The sequence below is a fragment of the Papilio machaon genome, chromosome 1, assembly GCF_912999745.1.
Source record: "Papilio machaon chromosome 1, ilPapMach1.1, whole genome shotgun sequence".
Lineage (NCBI taxonomy): Eukaryota > Metazoa > Arthropoda > Insecta > Lepidoptera > Papilionidae > Papilio > Papilio machaon.
Window position 1 is genome coordinate 5,623,869 of NC_059986.1, and position 19,328 is coordinate 5,643,196.

The 19,328-nt window shown below is 34.7% G+C and overlaps 1 protein-coding gene across 1 annotated transcript; it reads left to right on the top strand.

Moving 5' to 3' along the window:
- Positions 1-208: 208 nt before the first annotated feature.
- Positions 209-747, top strand: LOC123721400 (the record flags this gene model as incomplete). Its single annotated transcript, XM_045680061.1, has 1 exon — positions 209-747. A coding segment is annotated over one exon (522 nt), but the record flags the coding sequence as incomplete, so codon positions are not given.
- Positions 748-19,328: the final 18,581 nt, after the last annotated feature.

A 19,328-nucleotide genomic window follows, 5' to 3' on the forward strand; every position in this document is an offset into this window, starting at 1 on the left:
TTGATAAAATATTTAATTTAATATATAAACCTGTGATTGGATAAAAGTTTTTGTGTGACCAAAGTTTTATTAGTTTCACAATTTTATTTTCAGTTTTCATACCTACTGAAGCAAATAATTTTTCAATATTTGCAACTGGTAAGTTTTATAATATAAAGCTAGTGAACATAAAAAAAGTATAAAGTGTCGTATAAGTGTACTATTTATTTTAGGAAGAAAGCACGATTTGCGCTATGGCTTTCATAAGGTTGCAGATTGCGAGAGCTTTGAACAATCTTTTTTATGTATACAGAAATGTGTCGACTTAAATTACGATGTCGCTCATGCGGACAAACATTGTAAATGTACATGTTTCATAAAAAAGGATAAGGAAAAATATAAATCCGTTTCTGCTGCGACGAGAACTCGCTGGCGATCAGGTGCTCCGAAGACTTCGATCCCGCCATGGGCTGGAGGACAACCTGTAGTTGAGAAAGACACCGTCCTCGAAATTAATACCCTGAATAGTAGCGATGAAGAAGAACCAAAAAGTAATAGCACTAACAGTTCTAATGGTGAAGAAATCTTGAAAGATCAAGTTACCGGAGGCGATGGTAGTAATTCTACGGTTGCAACAGACAGTAGCACAAGTATAGCAAATGGGGATGTTACTAATGGTGCTAATGAGGTTACAACTGATACTTCATCGTCTACGACAGTGGTAGAAGAAGATGCTACAGAAGCGCCTTAAGAATAATTTCATACTTACCTACTGTAATATTTAAAGTAAAATAATATGTTAATTATAAGAATTCTAAGTAATATAAATAATAATATTTAATAAACAATAGACTCCAACTTCAATGATGGACTCAATGAAAAGACAAATGTTCACACAAATTGTGGACAGATCTTCCACAATTCGTATAGACAAGATACTTTACACAACATTCATTAGTGAAATTGTCACGGGCTTGGGATACATTAAAGATATATTCTGTATGTCTAACTACAAAGTTTTTTCATCTACTTCATAACAGTAAATCAGCAAGATAGCCCTGCTTCGAATATTTACGTAGAATAAGCGAAATAATTATCAATATATTATGCTTAACGGCCATAGTAGGGAAATAACTCCCTCAACCTCATAAAATATTAATCTAAAGCCACGTTAGTAGCATACTGACATCTTCATTTATTTATATTTATATTTATATTACAAAAAAAATTTTTTTCAAATACAAATCACTTAAAATTAAAAATTGTTTAGTTTAGTACTCGTGGCATTATTATTGCGTGATTTAACCTCTTACATGTGTAATAATATTCATAGAATGGGTTCAGATGTTGCAGATTTAGAAATTATCACAGTTCAGTCTTATTAATTAACTTTTTAAGTGTTACCAATTCAAAGACCACAGAGAAATAAAATATTTAAAAATCGTAAATAAACCTATCGTTTACTAGTCCATCGCTTATATTTCACGTGTCCCTTCAAAGTGAATGTTGGGAAAACTTTTTATGCAATCCCCGAGAGGCAGGATGCGAGACTGACGGCTATGACGTATCACTTAGATTTTTTACCAATACTCCAAGAACATATTTTTGCTTTTATATCAATATATCAGTTTCTTTTGTCCCATTCGACAGGTTTGCGCTAAACAGTTTTGCAATTGACGATCTCATGACGTGGAAAGTTATAACATTATTGATTGTTCATTCAGAACTGGACTCGAAAACATTAAAGAATAAATAAGTCGTAATTTCAGTGTTAATACGTTGTTTTGTTTTTAAATATAAGGTATCACATACGCCGTAACACGCTAAGTGTGTTTTTTTGCTCTAAATTAGTCGTGTAGTGATCCTGGCCATCAATTTGTGCAGGTCATGAATTAGTTAAATATTCAAACATAATCTTCGAAGTACCGACTGATCAACTGCCAATTTTTCGTCAATCCTTACACAAAACGGCAACTAAAACTTTGTGTTTCTCTCGAGTCGTATCTGCCATTGGATATGATGATAAATTTGTGTACGCGAGGGCAATTTTAGTAGAAAATAAAAAAGATATCAAAAGAGGAATATTCGGGATTGATCCATCTGTCGCTATCCATAGTTTCGGCTCTTTGTCACCAGGGGGCCAACTTATAAATCTTACGATGACTCTCCCCTGTCCGCTATAGATAATATTGGGTCAACTGATTTAGTGATGGACAACGGTTTATATATCGATTCCTATAACGCAAGAGCTAAGCAAAATTGCATTCCAATTTATTTCAGATACTTTAAATTGATATTTTGCATTGCATTTGCATTTTTATTTTGTTTTTTTTTTTTTATAATTATATTAATCTGCGGTTAAACCTAACTAATGTTTCTTTATATCAGATTATTTTTAACTAGATTTTGACGCCGACTTCTTCCGCAAAGAACTGAAATATACTAGGAAATGTAGCCTTTGTTATTCCGTGATAATGTAGCTTTCTAATGGCAAAATAATTTTTGAAATCGGTTTCTGAGTTTTTTTACATTACATACAAAAATACGAACAATTCCTCTCTATAACGTTAGTATAGAAGATGAGTTAAATAAAAATAAGAATTCAATAAAATGCATTACATTTGTAAGGATATAACGCTTACTTATTTATTTAGACATATCAATAAATATTATATTTAACTATCTCTTGTATTTCAACAATGTAATTTAATACCAGTGTAACCAATGCTGACTGAAGACAAACAGAAATAGTACTGTTGGTACAATAGGTAATCCGAGACGAGTGTATTAATAAAAGATTGATCTGTTTGTAATGAAACGCTTCAGAGCCTTCTTTTATCTGGCTGCACACAACGAAGGGAAAAACAAGAGGACGGCGAACAATAAATCCACCTACATAAAAATTGCAACAACTTTCTTCATAATACCGATGGAGGCATCATCAAAAGTTGGTTCGGTTCGCACCCTCGCGCCAATTCGTGCAGAGATTACCAATAAATCCAATACGGGATAATTGGCCCGCTTAATTCTGTTCTATCTTTCTACTTAGTTCAGTCGTCAGAATGTGCCAGCTCGGGCCCCCTGGGACGGTCCAGTCGAGAGAACAAACAGCCTTGCCTCTCCGAACAAAACCGACCTTTTGTAACTATTATTAAAATCCACTTTTAATTGCTGATATTAAAATAAAGCGAAATGAATGGAAAATAAAGAAAATAGCACGGTTAATGAGATATCATTTAGTTATCCGTGCTTTATACATGCCTGTATAGCAATCAGTAAGTGTAAGCGTGAAAAGTTTTGACGGATCATGTGAATGGCACATGATGGACATAGGTGTCGCTTTCTCGACGCCGCCGTCTAATGGATGAGCGTTATGGAGTCTGGGGGCTGCTGCGATTTGATATTCGCATCAGCCACAGACCCTAGGGAACGTCCTCGTAACGTACTAGCAAACTCTATCCATAGTCATTTTTAAACATTTTCAACGTGGAATATTTATTCCGAGGTGTCGATCATTTCAGAAATAATCGAAGTTAAGAATAAAGAAGAAATATATTAGTAAAGGTATTAATCTTTTACTGAAAAAATTAACTAAATTAACTAAGGATTTGAGGGCTGATTAAATAAATTAATTCAACACCTTTATATATCTTTTTGTAGTGGATGTAGTACTTTCTGTATTATAACCCTAGAAAATGATATCCTTTTAAAAACAATTATAAAAGGAGTACGTCTGCCTTTTATTGAGTCTATACAACATCACCCTAAGACGAGTTGAAATTAAACCGTCAGTCAAAGCGGAAAAATCCTGTTCCGAAAAATTAGCCAACGAAATTCCAACAAATAATTAATCTGGAATAATCATACAAAACGATGCGAGCGGGATGCTCGGCCATTATTACCATTCATTTCAAATCAGGCGTGCGGAGGGCCGGGGAGCGCATGGAGGGCCGCGGAGGGAGGTGAAGGGACGCCTCGCGCGGCCTCGCTCGACCTGAATAAGCATACATTTTCCAATCAGGGCACGTATCATTTAACTTGCTATTAAATTCGACTTCTTCCCTTCGAATTATTATCATGTCAAATGTCGAGACGTTGCCTTGTGAGTCTGTTAATCATCAAATGCTTATAATTTTTTTTTATATTCAAGGATGTTTTACTTGCTCAAAAGTTATTTTGGTTCTGCTTGTTTTAATTATTTACCTGACAATTTTCTCATTTCTCTGTCTATAATATTATCTAAATCTTTTAAGTTTATTGTTGTTTATTTTTTATTCGAAACTCGTTTTCCTTTCCAGATCATATTCATTGCATTTCAGAAGTAATACACTTTGAAGATACAGGGTGTTAAAAACACAGGTTTGAAAGAAATACAAATTATTTAAAACGATATTTTCACCCTTTGAAGATCCCCGTACGGAAACAGACGTAGGGGTTCGTTTGTTTAAGTAAACATTTAACTTTTTTAGAAGAACTACGAGAATCTATTCTAACTTTTGAATATGATCGCAAAGAGAAAGAAAAATGTGGCATAGTAAAGCACGGGAACCTTTGAATTTATAAAAGATGTTTCGTTTTGTTGTGCGGTGAGCATTCAGGCTGAGAAAGGCAGTGCGAACGCGCCGCTATATTTAAACTCAAATACTTTTCATAAACACCGTCATAACATTCATGCTTAAGACCTTTTACAGTAATTACTCGTCGGCTGCGTTCCCGCTGCGGGGTGAATTAGAGAATTAAAATTTTATGAAAGAAGTCTTGGTCGCTTCTTACATCTAAATGTATCTACATCGCTTGTACTTTATTCCAGTGGCGCTTTGCTTGTGTGGTGCTTTATAATTCAAATTGATTTATTAATTAAAATAATGTATACAATATTACTCAAATATTCGCCATCTAGTAAATAATAATTATTTAAAGTTCGACTCTTACTATCGAACTATTGGAACCTAATCTCCAATAACATGCTATAAGTCATTTAAAAGAGCCACAATTATACCATATGTAACCTAGTTATACCACAAATTGATAAATAATTCTAACATGCGGTAAATTAGCAATTATTTCCAATTGAACCAAGCACCATTGATTAAATTGAAGTGGATCAGAACAGAAGTTAATCTTCGATCGAACAGTCAAATAGTCGAATAGTCGATCCAACTTGCGTACCTGTAATTTTAACATATTAAAAATCAAATTGAAAAGGAACACGACAGGAGTGTTAAGTAAATTATGCACGTATGGTTAGCTGAATGATTGAAAAATCTCATAAGATGAACCAAAAAATATTTTACAAATGATTTTTCTAAAGACTCAGTTCACTTTAAAACGTGTACGCATTTTATCATTGCGCTTCCCTAGTGAGGGTAACTAATAGCGTAACTTAGCAGCTGTTTGTTGACCTTAAACCTGTTTGAATTTTTAATATTATGATGAATTTGTGGTAATTAGTCAGTCGTCATGGTCATAACGTCAAAACACGTCGGGCACGCGTCACGTGTTATGCGTCACGCGACACGCTCCACCATAACTGCGCACCTGACGATGTCATCCGACCTCCCCTACTTATTAAATTAATAACTTTGAACCCAACACCTTAATTATCCATCTAATTGGAAGGGCGATGAGCTCTTTTAACACATTACTTAAACGTTTAACATCGGTTTTATGAACTGGATAATTACTTTGAAGATAATCTTTTATCATTTTGATTTTGAACTTCAATATTATAGAAAAAACACACGATCGTATTAGTGTAAGGATTTAGATATCATAGAACTTTATCTTTTAACGTGAAAATTTATTTATAACTTGTACAAAACTAAGTACCTAACTTTCAAAAGAAGCTGGACTGGTAAGTAGGCTCCTTCTAAACTAATTTAGAGTTTTAGATGTTATATAAGGCTACATAACTAAATCATCCTTAACGACAAACTTATATTTATACAAAGATAGAAGAATGATAGAAATTGTTCCAGATTCACATTAAAGGGAAAGTCGTTATGCTGCATTCAGTTTTAAGTTATGTGATATATGTAGAATGTAACATTTGTAGTAATTTTTTTAAATAACTTAAGGTTAGTATTTCCATTTCAGTGCCATAATTTTGTTTAGATTCAAGTTGCTTTTAAAATTTTATAAAGAATTTTATTGTATTTGTATTACTTAAGATTTCATAGTAGTTTTTGTTAATACATAATTTAGCACAGTAGCGTTTTGCTGTAAACTCTGTCCAGTTATATGATAATATCAAATTAACAAATCAGCCCGTTATTACCTTCGCCCCGGCGGATTGTTATTTTAAAGTATAATTAGCGTTTAACGGTAAAATTTTCTGTTGTTTACAAACATATCATTTTGCTGCCTTGCCGGCGCTTAAGGCTACATTTTGCTTAGAAATTCAAGAGATATAATTAAGAATTTTGCTTCACACAATAATTTAGGGCCCTACTAATGAATGATATCAAGTTTCAAGTAATTAGAGCCAGGGGCTGAATATTATTTTTATTAATTAAAAAAGGATCCGTTAGAATCAAAATATTTTTTCAAAAACTAGAACGATATGCGTTTGATTGATACATTGTTAAATGTACATCTATTGTAAATTACATTGGAAATATATCAACTTTCTGTTTCCCGTTTCTGTTTCAATAAAGAACTAATGAATTTAAACGAAATCGCAAGTTTATTATTGTAAGCTTTTAATGGGACGAATATAGAGTAGTTAGGGTGTCAGTATCCCTAGCTGTAGCTACATATATGCTGATGAAGACCTTGACGAGCGGTGTTCGATTCGTTGCCGTACGTCGAGGCCCTACAATTGCGAGCGTGATACAAATATACACATAATTTTAATGCCGGGGGTGAAGCATTAAAAGTCAGGGATCAAATGCCTTTAATACTATCACGAAAATCCATGGAGTAGCGAGCGTGTTGTAATTTTTTTAAATTTAAATTAATTTCTCGTATTACTTCAAAATTATAAATCGTTTGATTATTTAAATAATTCGCGTTAGTCTCGACTTGATCAATGGTGATTCACCTTCAAATTGAATAAACAAATCAAATATCAAATCTAAGGAGACAACGTAATTTGTTGAATTTAATGTTTGGTTTCAGGGTATTGTTTGCTAATAATAAATTTTTCCTGTCTTTAGAAAACACTGATATTTCCATTTTATGTTATCAATTCTTAAGTAAAAATGTACTACACAATCTAAAATAATACACATCAACTTTGTATAGTACATTTTTACAATTTTATCTTCGATAATTATTCATTCTTAAGACTTAAGAAATTTTAGTAATTCCAGATGTGATACTCAGGAAAATAAATTACATTAACTATGGTTGAAGTACAAAACGCTTAGTTACAATGTATTGCTGGCTCCGCGGGTTCCGCAGTGGGCAAGCGGAAGGCACACCGACGCGCACGCGACGCCCCGCCCGGCGCGTCACAACTCCTCCACTTACCTTTAATCTGTACTCATATTTGTTATTAACGCTTGTTTAACCTTACTCGTCTTACACGTTGACTTGGGGCATCGATTGTCTAATGCGACATAAGCGTATCGCATCATGTCGCTCGATTGCTTCCACTTTCTTCATAATTATACACTTTACATGATTTTGTGGGTAAGTTAGTATAATATTTATTGACAGTTATACACTTTTTGAAATGGTTGAATGTAAGTTTTATTTCTTCAACCTCAGTAATTCACCCTTTAGTATACTTCTAAAAATTTCGTAAAAATTATAACTTTAGTGTTTATTGTATTGTACTTTGTCCCGTATTGGTTTGATACAGGGTTATTGATAATAATTCTGATTTCACATATTATAAAATAATGGTAGAAAATGCTCAAAAATTCTTTAACAAAACTTAATATTACATGCAAAAGATGTTGTAAACAAAGCTATGGAATTAAGTGATATTTAAAAAAATAAGCTCGAAAAGTTTAAAAAAATATCGAACCATACTAACCAGATCCAAGTTGGAAATATAAGTATTAGCATAATCATACAGCTAGGTAAGAAATGTACTTGGGCATACAAGTAGCCCGTTTCACTCCGAGTTTACCATAAAACAAGATCCGCTACTCATATCTTGCACGCAAGTTAACAGATATGATCTACATGAGTTCAGTAGGTACGCATGTATAGATCTATATTATCTATCAAGTATTCTGTCTAAATCCGTTCACATATAACGCATTCGTCAATAGGGTTCCATCCGTCACCCTTTTAATTTACGAGTCGACCGAGGGGGGTCATTAAACAATAAAGTGTTGATTAAAAGCCCCTATGCGCGGGCGGCGGGCGGATTGCGAATAACTGCGCTTCCTGCCTCGCCGTCATTATTTTATCACCGATGATTGTCACTAGTCCCATTCGAGTGTCGTTACTGTTACTTGCGATTTAGTCCTTGCTCTATAAACTATTTACAGTTCTAAAAATAGATACGAACGACACAATTGTATTATATTGTCTGAAGCTGTAATTCAAAAGTTGGTACTCGTTTGCTGAAGGAAATCTGTACTGAGCAGTTTGAATTTAACTTAAAGGTATTTTAGGATAAGAAGTCTATTTATTGTTTACATATTAAATCGAGTTTAATTTACAAAATATCTTATTTATGGAATAAAGCCGTACAAGGATTGGAAGGTAGAGCAATAAATCACAACACGATTTAATATAAGTACAGTATTAATCGATATCTTGATGAAGTGCCCCAGCGCAGTGTACGGGCACGAGACTAGGAGATAATTACTCGAGATAATATGGGGAGCAATGAACCGGCAGTTCATTACGGCGGGGATTTCACTTTCATTCTTCCAACCAGGTATTATCCTTCCGTCATTGTGTACGTCTGCACCACACTAGGGATGACTGAGCAAGGGGCAACTTAATAATAAATGTATATTTATGTCCTTTAGTTTCACGTTATTCCATATAAACGTGTAATGCATTTGGAATACTGAGATCATCTGAGGGGGAAACCATTTATGGAAATTGTATACCGATCGTTAAAAAGAGAACCGTCCTGTTAACAGATTTTAAATCATTGCCGTCACTAGAGGCCATTGTAACGTCAGCTTAGTTCAAAAGCGGTCGCTCCAGTCGAACAAAATGATCTTCGTTGGATCGGATCGCGACTTCCACACCTTTAGGATCAATAGATCTCGTTCAAATAATAACAAGGCGTTATAGATCAGCGTTGCACGGCTGTCAGCGGCTGACGCGGTGCGACGCTACTCACTGCTGCTTGAGCCTTAGTATGGAAATGCTTATTTATTTCGCATCCCGGCCGCTGCCAACCGTCCCCGGTGATCGCCGAAGATGATAACGCTTCGATTTATATATTTCGCTCGATGATCGGTAGCTACTACTTTGGTCGTCGTGCAACTTTCAAAGTGCAATACAGGCTGATGTTTTTAACTTTAATATTTGCTTGACACAAAATGCTTTTAGGCAAAAGATATTTTATTAAACTAGTTATAACAACTATATTAAAATATTATGTATTTTATGTGGCTATATATGAACTTTCTTGCCTATTTTCGTTGTTAGACTCTATCTGATGTTAAAATAAATACAGATTTCGATAAAATAAAATTTTTAGGTTAAACATATCGATCTAGCATATTCTCGACTTTCGGCTCATACGTCTTAGTAACTTTACATTGAATTACTAATTATAGCAAGAAAAAAAGAGCATCCTGTAGTAAATAGCTTGGTTGGTGTATGCTAAATGTAAAGTTCGCTGTGAGGTCATGATTCATCGTTTATGGAGGAAAGATGGCACATTCTTTTAATTTTATTGCGTCGGTCACATCATTACCATAAAATATTTATAAGAACGACATCAATAATCATTTTTAATTTTTCTTGCTTACGTCACTAAAATTTGAGAAATACGAGAAACTATAAAACTTTTGTATGGAATATACCACACGAAGCTATGGAAAAACTTACCGAGTTTATTTGAAAAACTTCCGCTACGCAAGGGATTTCCAGATTGGAAGGCCAACAACTAAATCATTTTTCAATTGTGACTCATAAAATCATCATGACTCTATTTGAATTCCAAAAAGTTATACCGTAAACTTTGAAATGTATCACACTTGTTGTTTTAAATTCAATAACTCTTATGTTTCAAATACTATTTCTAAGGTTTAATTACTTAAGAAATTAAAATATTATTTATTTAAAATATTATAAGATCCATAACAAAAATTAAAAGAGAACCCAAAGTCCGATTCTAAATAATTAAAACCATGCACTGACGTCCATGTTTACGAAGTTGGCACCAAAACATTCGAATGCAATAGCCGATGATCGAATGCGTTTTAATATTGCGTTCTAATCGCCGAGCAATATAATAGATATGCGGCGTGCGTCGGCGCAGCGAATCGTGCGTCCCGGTTCACACGATGCCATCATAAAAACTATGTAGCCAACTTAAAGGCCGTCGAATGTCTTCGTACAAGCGTGCTTGTCTTTTGAATTGATATTATTTGGTACAAGCATCATTAGGACATTTCAATGTTTTATATGACAAACAATTTTAAAAAGCGGTACAGACTTATAATAAAACGTGAGTATTATTCAATGCTGCTTTATTATGTATTGCACGTATAGTTAAACAAAATCAGGATAAAGACAGTCTTTAATATGTATATTATTGTTGTGTTATGTAAAATGTTGTTAATGATAAATACGGGGTTTTAGATTTCCAGGAGCGGCTGGCGGTGTACAATGCGGCAGATCCTGCGACCTGAGCGTCTGGCCCGCACATTTACATCTCACTTGCGGCCAGCTAGCCACCGCGCACCGCGCCACCTCACCCAACGTATTGTACGGAAATGTCGTACAGAGCACGAAACAATTCTACCGTTTACCGTAATATCTGCATACAAATGTTTGGGAAGTTCGTTTTGGTATGTGATTGTATATATTAACAATTTATGTGCTCCCAGTAATACGGTTTAAATGTATGTTAATACGGGAACGTTTGCTTAATAGCGTAAATGTACACAATTGTTCACATTAGGTCATTGTAGATTCAATTGCGTAGATAATTTTACAAAAATTATTTGCATTTGTAATCTTCGTTCGGAATTAATTCAAAAGAATCTTAATTAGTAGCCTACATAGGCATAGATGTTCTTCCAGGCTATGTTCTACATCTATGCCAAATTTCATAGAGACCCGTTCAGCTGTTCTGGAGATACATTGTAACAAACATCCACCCAAAAATTCGCATTTAAACATCTGACAAAAAATACAGTAAAGAACTAAATTTTTATCAAAGTTTATTGTAATCCTGCCATATTAAAAATCATTTAGCTAAAAACAAAAGGTATCATTTCAGATACGGAAAAGTCTTGCTAAAATTCGATTTCCAAAAAATATATTATCCGCTGATGGAAACGAACGATACATGTTGATCATACCAAATAATTTGTGGTAGCGTATCTGAGTAATAAGGATTTCACATGTTTCTAAATTCTATGCTTGAATCATTAAGGAAATATTGGACTCTTTTTATTAAAACAATGATGTTGACAAGCGTAGACGAGGCAAAAAAGTGGGAAGTAGACGTGTAATATAATTAGAGGGCGTGCACCGACGGCGTTCGTCACAGTAGGTACATGTAAGTCAATTTCGCTCTGTGACAAAAACAGACTGCCGGCAAAATTTATCATTGAAAAGCACGTAATGTAAATTCTATTATTACGGCCTTTTATTTTTCAATTACGAGCCCCCAGTCCCCGGCGGCCGCCTCGGGTTAACTTCGCGAGGTCGTTGCGATGTTTTCCTTTTTTTTTTATCCCGCGTTATGCGTATTTTCATTTTGCAACGTGTCTCGAAAACATCTTGAGCATGTATGGGAGATAAACGCTTTGTATTGTTCTATCAAAGCTCGTATCGCCCGGGGATTTCGAGCAGCTTAACAATTGTACCTGGTTTAGGTGAACTGCTATTGTTGTTATAATCGGAATTCTTAATAACCACGAGAAGTAGGATTGATCTTTTTATCTGAATGTGATAATAAATAACATTGATTAAAAATAAATGACCTTCCATGATATGTTTTTAAAATAGACCTTTTTATTACTATAGTCGTAGCGATAAAAGACTAAAATAGCGGGTGTCAATTTTTGAAAATGTTGTTTACAGTATCTCGTTAACTGAACGATGACAGATTGTTGACCCCCAAAAAGCCTCTAACGGACAAAATGTTATTAGGTTCTGATAAGAAAATTTACATCAAATCGTAATTTTTTGGAAGAAAAATATTAATATACTCCAAATTTATTCACTACTTTTGTAAAATAACAAATGCGATATCATATTATATTTATCAGCTTAACGGAGCCTACGTAAAAAGTTTTAAAATTATAGATCTGTAGAAAAATTTAAAGTCATTTATCTACAGATCATGAATTACCACTTGTCACAAATCCATATTTATGTTATTACATAGGATAGGCTCGTTTTGGTTATAGACATTTACAAGATGAACTGTGTATGTCGTAAATAATAACTGCTCATTTTAATACTCAGCGCTAAAATATATCCAATGGCGTTAGCTAAACATCGTCTCCCTGATCTTGTCCCATAAGGTAAGGTTTCGGTACTCCAAATCTATCTGCCGTCATCTGAATTGTCACCATCTTCGTGATCATATCACCTTTCACGCAATTCATCCATCTCTTCCTAGGCCTACTTCTACCGGTGTACCCCTCCACACTCATACTTAACATTCTTGCCACATGCATTTCTTCCCTCCTCATAACATGCCCATATCGCGCTAACCTTTTATTTCTCAATTTTTCTACTGCTAGTGCTACTTTCAGACTTCCTGACCCTTTCAGTCTAATATACTCATTGGTCGAACATGTTTTTAATTTATATTCCGCTTGAAATAAAAATACAATAATTAATTTATTGGTAATATATATTACATGTGTTGAAAGTTTATTGAAAAATTATATTACTACGAACAGAAATAAAAAAGAATATTAATTAAAATGAAATGATGAAAAAAAAAGAATGTAATATACGAACTAGTAACTTATGGAACACGGTATGCATTCTACAAATGTATTTTGCCTTATTTTATTATTATACCGCATGTTTCACAAAGTTAAAGTGAAGTATGCATTACTAGATAAAAACTAATAATGTTACTAATCGATTACTAATCAATATTATGAGTAAAAGCTAGTTAAGTTATAACAAGGTATCTGTTGGCGGCACTCCATTAAGTCAACAGTGTCAGAGGTCACGCGATGTTGATGACAGAGTGCCTACAGCGCCGCTCATAACCGCAGTTAGACCGCCCCCCAATATCGCGCGCCACTCGCCACACTTCCCGGAAAATTAAATCATTTCTATTTCACCTGCGAATCCTATTGCATGCGATGAGTTAGAATAATATGGATATGACTTAGGTATGATTGAGTGTACTAATTATTATTTGGAGGATTAGTCTTGCAATTAAATACAAATTTGATTTCGCTATTCTTCTTTCCTCATCCACTCACTAATGATCAACGTAACGTAACGTAAATGAAAACGTAACGTAATGATCTTTGAGAAAGTATGATATAAAAGTGACAAAATTTAATAGTTCCTTTACTTTTTTGAGTTACTATGCTTGTATATTTAGATTTTGTCAAATTTAAAATTTATATAAACAAGCATAGCTAAAATTAATTAACAGCCAGAGAAACTATGGCCATTACTGTTAATGAAAATGCTTTGTAAACTTCAAGTTTAATATTCCTTACTATGTCATGAAACTCAACTAGAAAGTCAATACGTTTTTATAAATATGCCAATCATGCGTTATCATGACTCTTGTATCTAACGCATCGAGGTGCGATGTCGTGCTCCTTCGCAATAAAACTTGTAATCGATTTTTACATTCGGAATAATAATTTGTTGTAACTTGTTGCCGGAACTGTACGTATTAATATTGATGGAACAGAATCTGTAATCACTTTACTCTTATTAATAGACTGAGTATATTCGCAGGGATATTTCTTTATAAGTAAAGTAATACAAATTATAATAATTTCAGATTTAGTATTCCTATTCCGTTATGTGCGTTATCTTTATCTCGTTCATGATTAATAATCGTTTTATCTTGTAGCGGAATGCACTCTAAGCATAAAAGTTATTGTAACCAGGTATATGTTTTTGAGCCTGCGTGATGTGCTTCACGGTATTCTAAAAAAGACAATACGTTGGTATTGGTAAGGTACCACTGAAAAGTTGACAATATCCACGAATAAATTGTGGTTTTAAGAGACTGCTATGTACCTACTAGTGTTTAATGTTGTATGTAGCAGCATCTTGCGAGCTTCTACGTGAGGACACCGCTCTCTTATGGTAACGCAGCTGTCGAAATAGTCGAAGTGATCCATCGCGCATCTGATATAAATCTAAACAAAATGAGAACATAAAGTTTTATTCGAAACGGCCACTTGTTAACGAATGTTATCCGCGTGTTGTGCAATTTCACAACGAGCCGCGCGCCGGATCACGTACTCTGAAATCCACGTCGGGAACATAAACTATTTACCGACCATTCAATATTCAATACGCGATTGCAAAATACGCCAAATTATTGCATTAGTAGCAAACAGGGATTCCCGATATTGTGGTTCAGCGATCGGCGGTCGCACGCCGCGATATGCGGCATAAATAATTTAATAATTCGCAATACGGAATTTACCATACGAAGTGTCGTACCGTTCGTCGGTTTGGTATTCAATATGAGTATTTGTTTCTCATACTACTGTCGCATTGGGCAACAATCAAATAGAGGCTTTTGCTCAACACAATTGCTGGCTTGCGGCCGCCGCGTAAGGTCTAATTCGATAAGGTACCGAGCGCATCGGTGGGATCTTTTCAAATTGCATGCGTTGATAAGTAGGTGAATAAAGCACGTCTGTACATTTCAATATCGGGAACATCCGTGTTATACGCGTGACCTTGCAAATCACAGCCTGCTTTCCAAACGACTTCAGAGAATCGGTAGCCGGCGTCTGTATTGCGCGACCGTTACCGTGTATAAAGAATATTTTATTAGTTGTTACTTCTTGATTTATTTAAGCGATGACCCGGCCGCTGTTCTTATGGCTCACTTTATTTTTATTCAAATGTCGTTTGCACCAAATCTCGAAGAAATGATTGTCTTTCAAGCTTTGATGTGCGCGACAGCTTTTAAGTGTAATTGTTGCATGTTGATGTTCTTTTTATTTAGTGAGTAGATAAGAAACTGTGTTTTCGTTACGCTGCTAGTGCTTCAGTTACTTTTAATGTTACAATCGCTATCATAATTTTATTGTGCCATAAACACAAAATTGTATATTGTACACAATATATATTTGGTAAACATACTTTATGTTTACCAAATATAAAATTGTTATGACAAATTTCCATGATGTGGTAATTGACCTTATCGCAAATATTATGAAGTGTTTGACAGCTACATTGTCTTCTGTAGTTAATGAGGAATATTTTCTCGGTACGCGCAACCTGCTTGGCGTGGCTCTGACATTTTGATGTCATGCGAATGAAATGCCGTATGAAATGAATGCCTGATGTCCACTAGCTCATTACTACTCAGAACTCATTGGGCCGCGTTGGACTTAGGTCAAATATGCTATAAAAAGGAATGTTGCGATGTACGACGTTGCTTAACATTTTCTTGAATAACTTTTTATGCCGTAAAGTTGGAGTCGGAGGGCTTGTATAGAAGTATATATGTATATATTTAAACTAAATCATTGTTATTGATATATTATTATAAAACAAAAATTAATACATCTAACATTTTCTACGTTTCAAACGAATCAACGTTAAAAGGCAGACTATAACTTTCTTATCTTAATTACTGCAATAAAAGTATACCTTCACGAAACCTCATAACTTTTATCCCGGAGAAATATAGGGAGGACAAAAAAATGTTAATAAAGGATAGCAGGAGAGTCAGAGGGTAGACAAATTGACCAAAATGCTTATACACGGGCAGATAGCGGCTGCGACCGACGCGGCCCGCACTCTGATACGCCACGCTTTAATAAATTATGCACTTTAATAGATTTTTAAAAAGTTTTCGTTTAGCGCTCACTATAACGAGCGTACTAAAGATAACAAGACTTTATATCGCAGAAAAATATTTTAATGGGCCTTATATTGGCTGCATGGACTTGGTTTATTTAACGAAATAAACAAATTGTATATTGAAAATCACTCAAATATTTCGGCCTCGTTTACTTCATCGTGGATTATATTGAATAATTTTCATAAATAACTGGTTGGATGAATCTTCGTAAGGACAAATGAGTGACGTAGATTAAGTGATTATTCTGAGTCAACGAAACGATATCGGTGCAATACTGCATATAATACTACGTCTACAACAATACTACGTGTCAGCCACAACAACGCTGAATGCTGTCACGACGACGTTCAATGGGGGCGCCAGCTCCTTATATTTATGTGACAAATGTAAATTGTTGGGTCGCTGTTTGGATTAAATCTTTCACGAATATTTAATGCCAGGACATACAGGTACTCGCAATGAATTCAGAATTAGGCATTTTTCTTAATTTAGACGTATTGATGTGGATACTCAATAAAAATGTCATAGAAGATTGGCGGGCATTAATATATTCCTAAATAATTTAAAATCGTTTTATTTGTGCTTGTTTTTCAAGCGACAAATATATAGGTACCATTATCAATACATTAAACAAAAATATGTACCAGTTTTTTAATTAATTGCGCATACGGATGAACAATGAACTTTGAATAGTTGTAGTTATAGTTGATGTGGAGAAGAACTGCATAAAGCTTTTAATCATTAATAATTAATAATCTTACTAATATCCTAAATGCGAAAGTTTACATGGATGGATGGAAGGATTGATGTTTGTTTGAAAGTGTCTCCAGAACGGTTCAACTGATCTCACTGATATTTGGCATAGATGTAGTATGTAGTCTCGAAGAACACAGGTTACTAATCAAGTCCACACGGACGGAGTCACGGGCGACAGCTAGTAATAAATAAAGCTAAAATTTTAATCATAAATAAAGAAAAAAAATGTAAATGAATTATGTTCGAATTTCGAATAATGGGCGACCATTAGTTTGAAATAAATACATATATACAATTAACGCACCGCTATATAGTTATAGAACTAATGCACCGCTATATAGATATTGAAATACAATTAAGGGATTAGATAATCAATAACGTTACAATAGAAATAATACGCGTAATAGAATATAATGACCGGCTATCTAGTCATATTATGCGCTAGAATTACATAACGAGATGGTTTGTGCTTTGCATGAACGTAACAAGTTTAGAGCATGTACGGTGTAATTTATGCTTTAAAGATTTGTTTGCCACAAATAAGGTTGTCAGCGACTCTTATCTAAGGGATCGCTAATTAATTAGAGAAATTGAGCGGCCGCGGCGGCGTACGGGGACCAATAACTCGCAACCCGCCTCGTATCATAGCTCCACTGGCTTTTATTTATTTTCAACACTCACGTGAGCAAAATTAAGTTCAAATATATCGAGGGTAAAACAACATTGTCGAGGATATAAATTGATATAAAACTGTCAACTCCCGTGTATCTCTACCAAGAGTAAATCAAATTTAATTTGTGTAACAAAAATAATAAGTATACACCTACACATATCCTGTACGGACTATTAACACCTTAGCTGCGGCAAGTAAAATCTTAAACCTTCGTCTGGTGCGGCGGCGGGCCAAAGTGTGCCCCCAATGATTTTTCCGCCAGTGCGTGGCAGGCGTTTCTCGACCCACCAGCATAAGGTTAGATTAAATCGCTATAACTTTGCGAAAACATAATATAGGTGTGTACTTTTTGGACTGTTAGAAAAACCTTGAACCCACCTTCTTTAGAGTTGATTCGCCCCGGGATCTGCCAAACAGGAAATGAGAAATGAACCAGGGAAAGTGGCGGGTCGATATCGACCAGCACCGCACTAGAAAGTATTTTTAGTAGTGATGGAAAGACAAAAATAAGGAGATATCGAAAATAAAATAGAATTGTAGAAAAGAAATGAAAAACAGTTTATTTAATTATTTATTTATGCTTGTCTTTAAAACATTTCGCACAAAGATTTTGTGTGCACATCCTATTTTTTTTTCTTGAAGGAAAATATCTATTTTTTTCTTGAAGGAAAATATCTATTTTTTTTTCTTGAAGGAAAATATTTCCTCACTGCTGTCACTATCACTTTTATCTGCCTCGCGAATTAGTTTATTTTCCAAAATTTGTATTTTTCTTTTGTTTCCTGCCATCGTGCGTCGTTAATTTTACGAAAAGAAAAAACGCGACGTACAGTTCAGTGAGATGGCTCAACACTAACTAGCGAAGCGGGGCGCTCCGTGCGGTATCGGGTCGCCAACCGCCTGTTGGGACGGCGGGCCGCGATAGACCCCTGCCGCACCGAGTTGATATTTTTCACCGTCAGTGCGTGGTAGGCCGATAAAGCCCTGCCGTGATTTTTTATGAGAAAATCGTTCCGCACCAGTGAGAGGGACATAGTTTTCTTCGTCCGCACCAGCTGAAATTCCGCGGCAGGTCGATCTAGGCCTGATCCGCAGTGAACGTGTTAAGTAATTATTTATAGTTAAGTAATTATTTATATTATCATCTACTATTTATAGTAGATGATAATGATGATGATGTAGATGATAAAGACGATAGTGTCCAATTCGAAGGTAAACAAAGAATATAAGTTGTTTCTCTATTTATTTTAAATGTAAAGTTTAGGACCTAGGTAAAAGTTAATTAACCGAAAACAAATGAGCATCAGCTATGGTGATACAAATAGCATTAAACACAGCTCGACCAGATATGCAACAAACCCGGCTTATCACCGCAATGACTTCACAAATCAGTAGGACGTAATATAGCGTAATTATTTTAAATTCGTTGATAGTGCATGCTCATGACCGTTTTGTTCGCCCGAGGGATTTTTTCACAACGAACCGGCGCAAGCTGACAATGTCTGACAACTCCGCTATCAATTTAATCGTGGTGATAACAGTACTAATTGACTGCTCTTTAATTATTAAAAGTAAAACAAGTTACACGTTGCTTTATACATTTTTTTTAATTTGCGCACAACTCGAAGTGCGTGTGGATATTATTGTGATTTTTTTTTATTATGTGACCGAAATATAAACGATTGTACTATGTTTATAGGAATAAATAGCAGTTAAATAAGTAAACATCTAAGTTAGTTGTAGTAGTTAATTGCTAAGTAGTGTAGATATAATTAA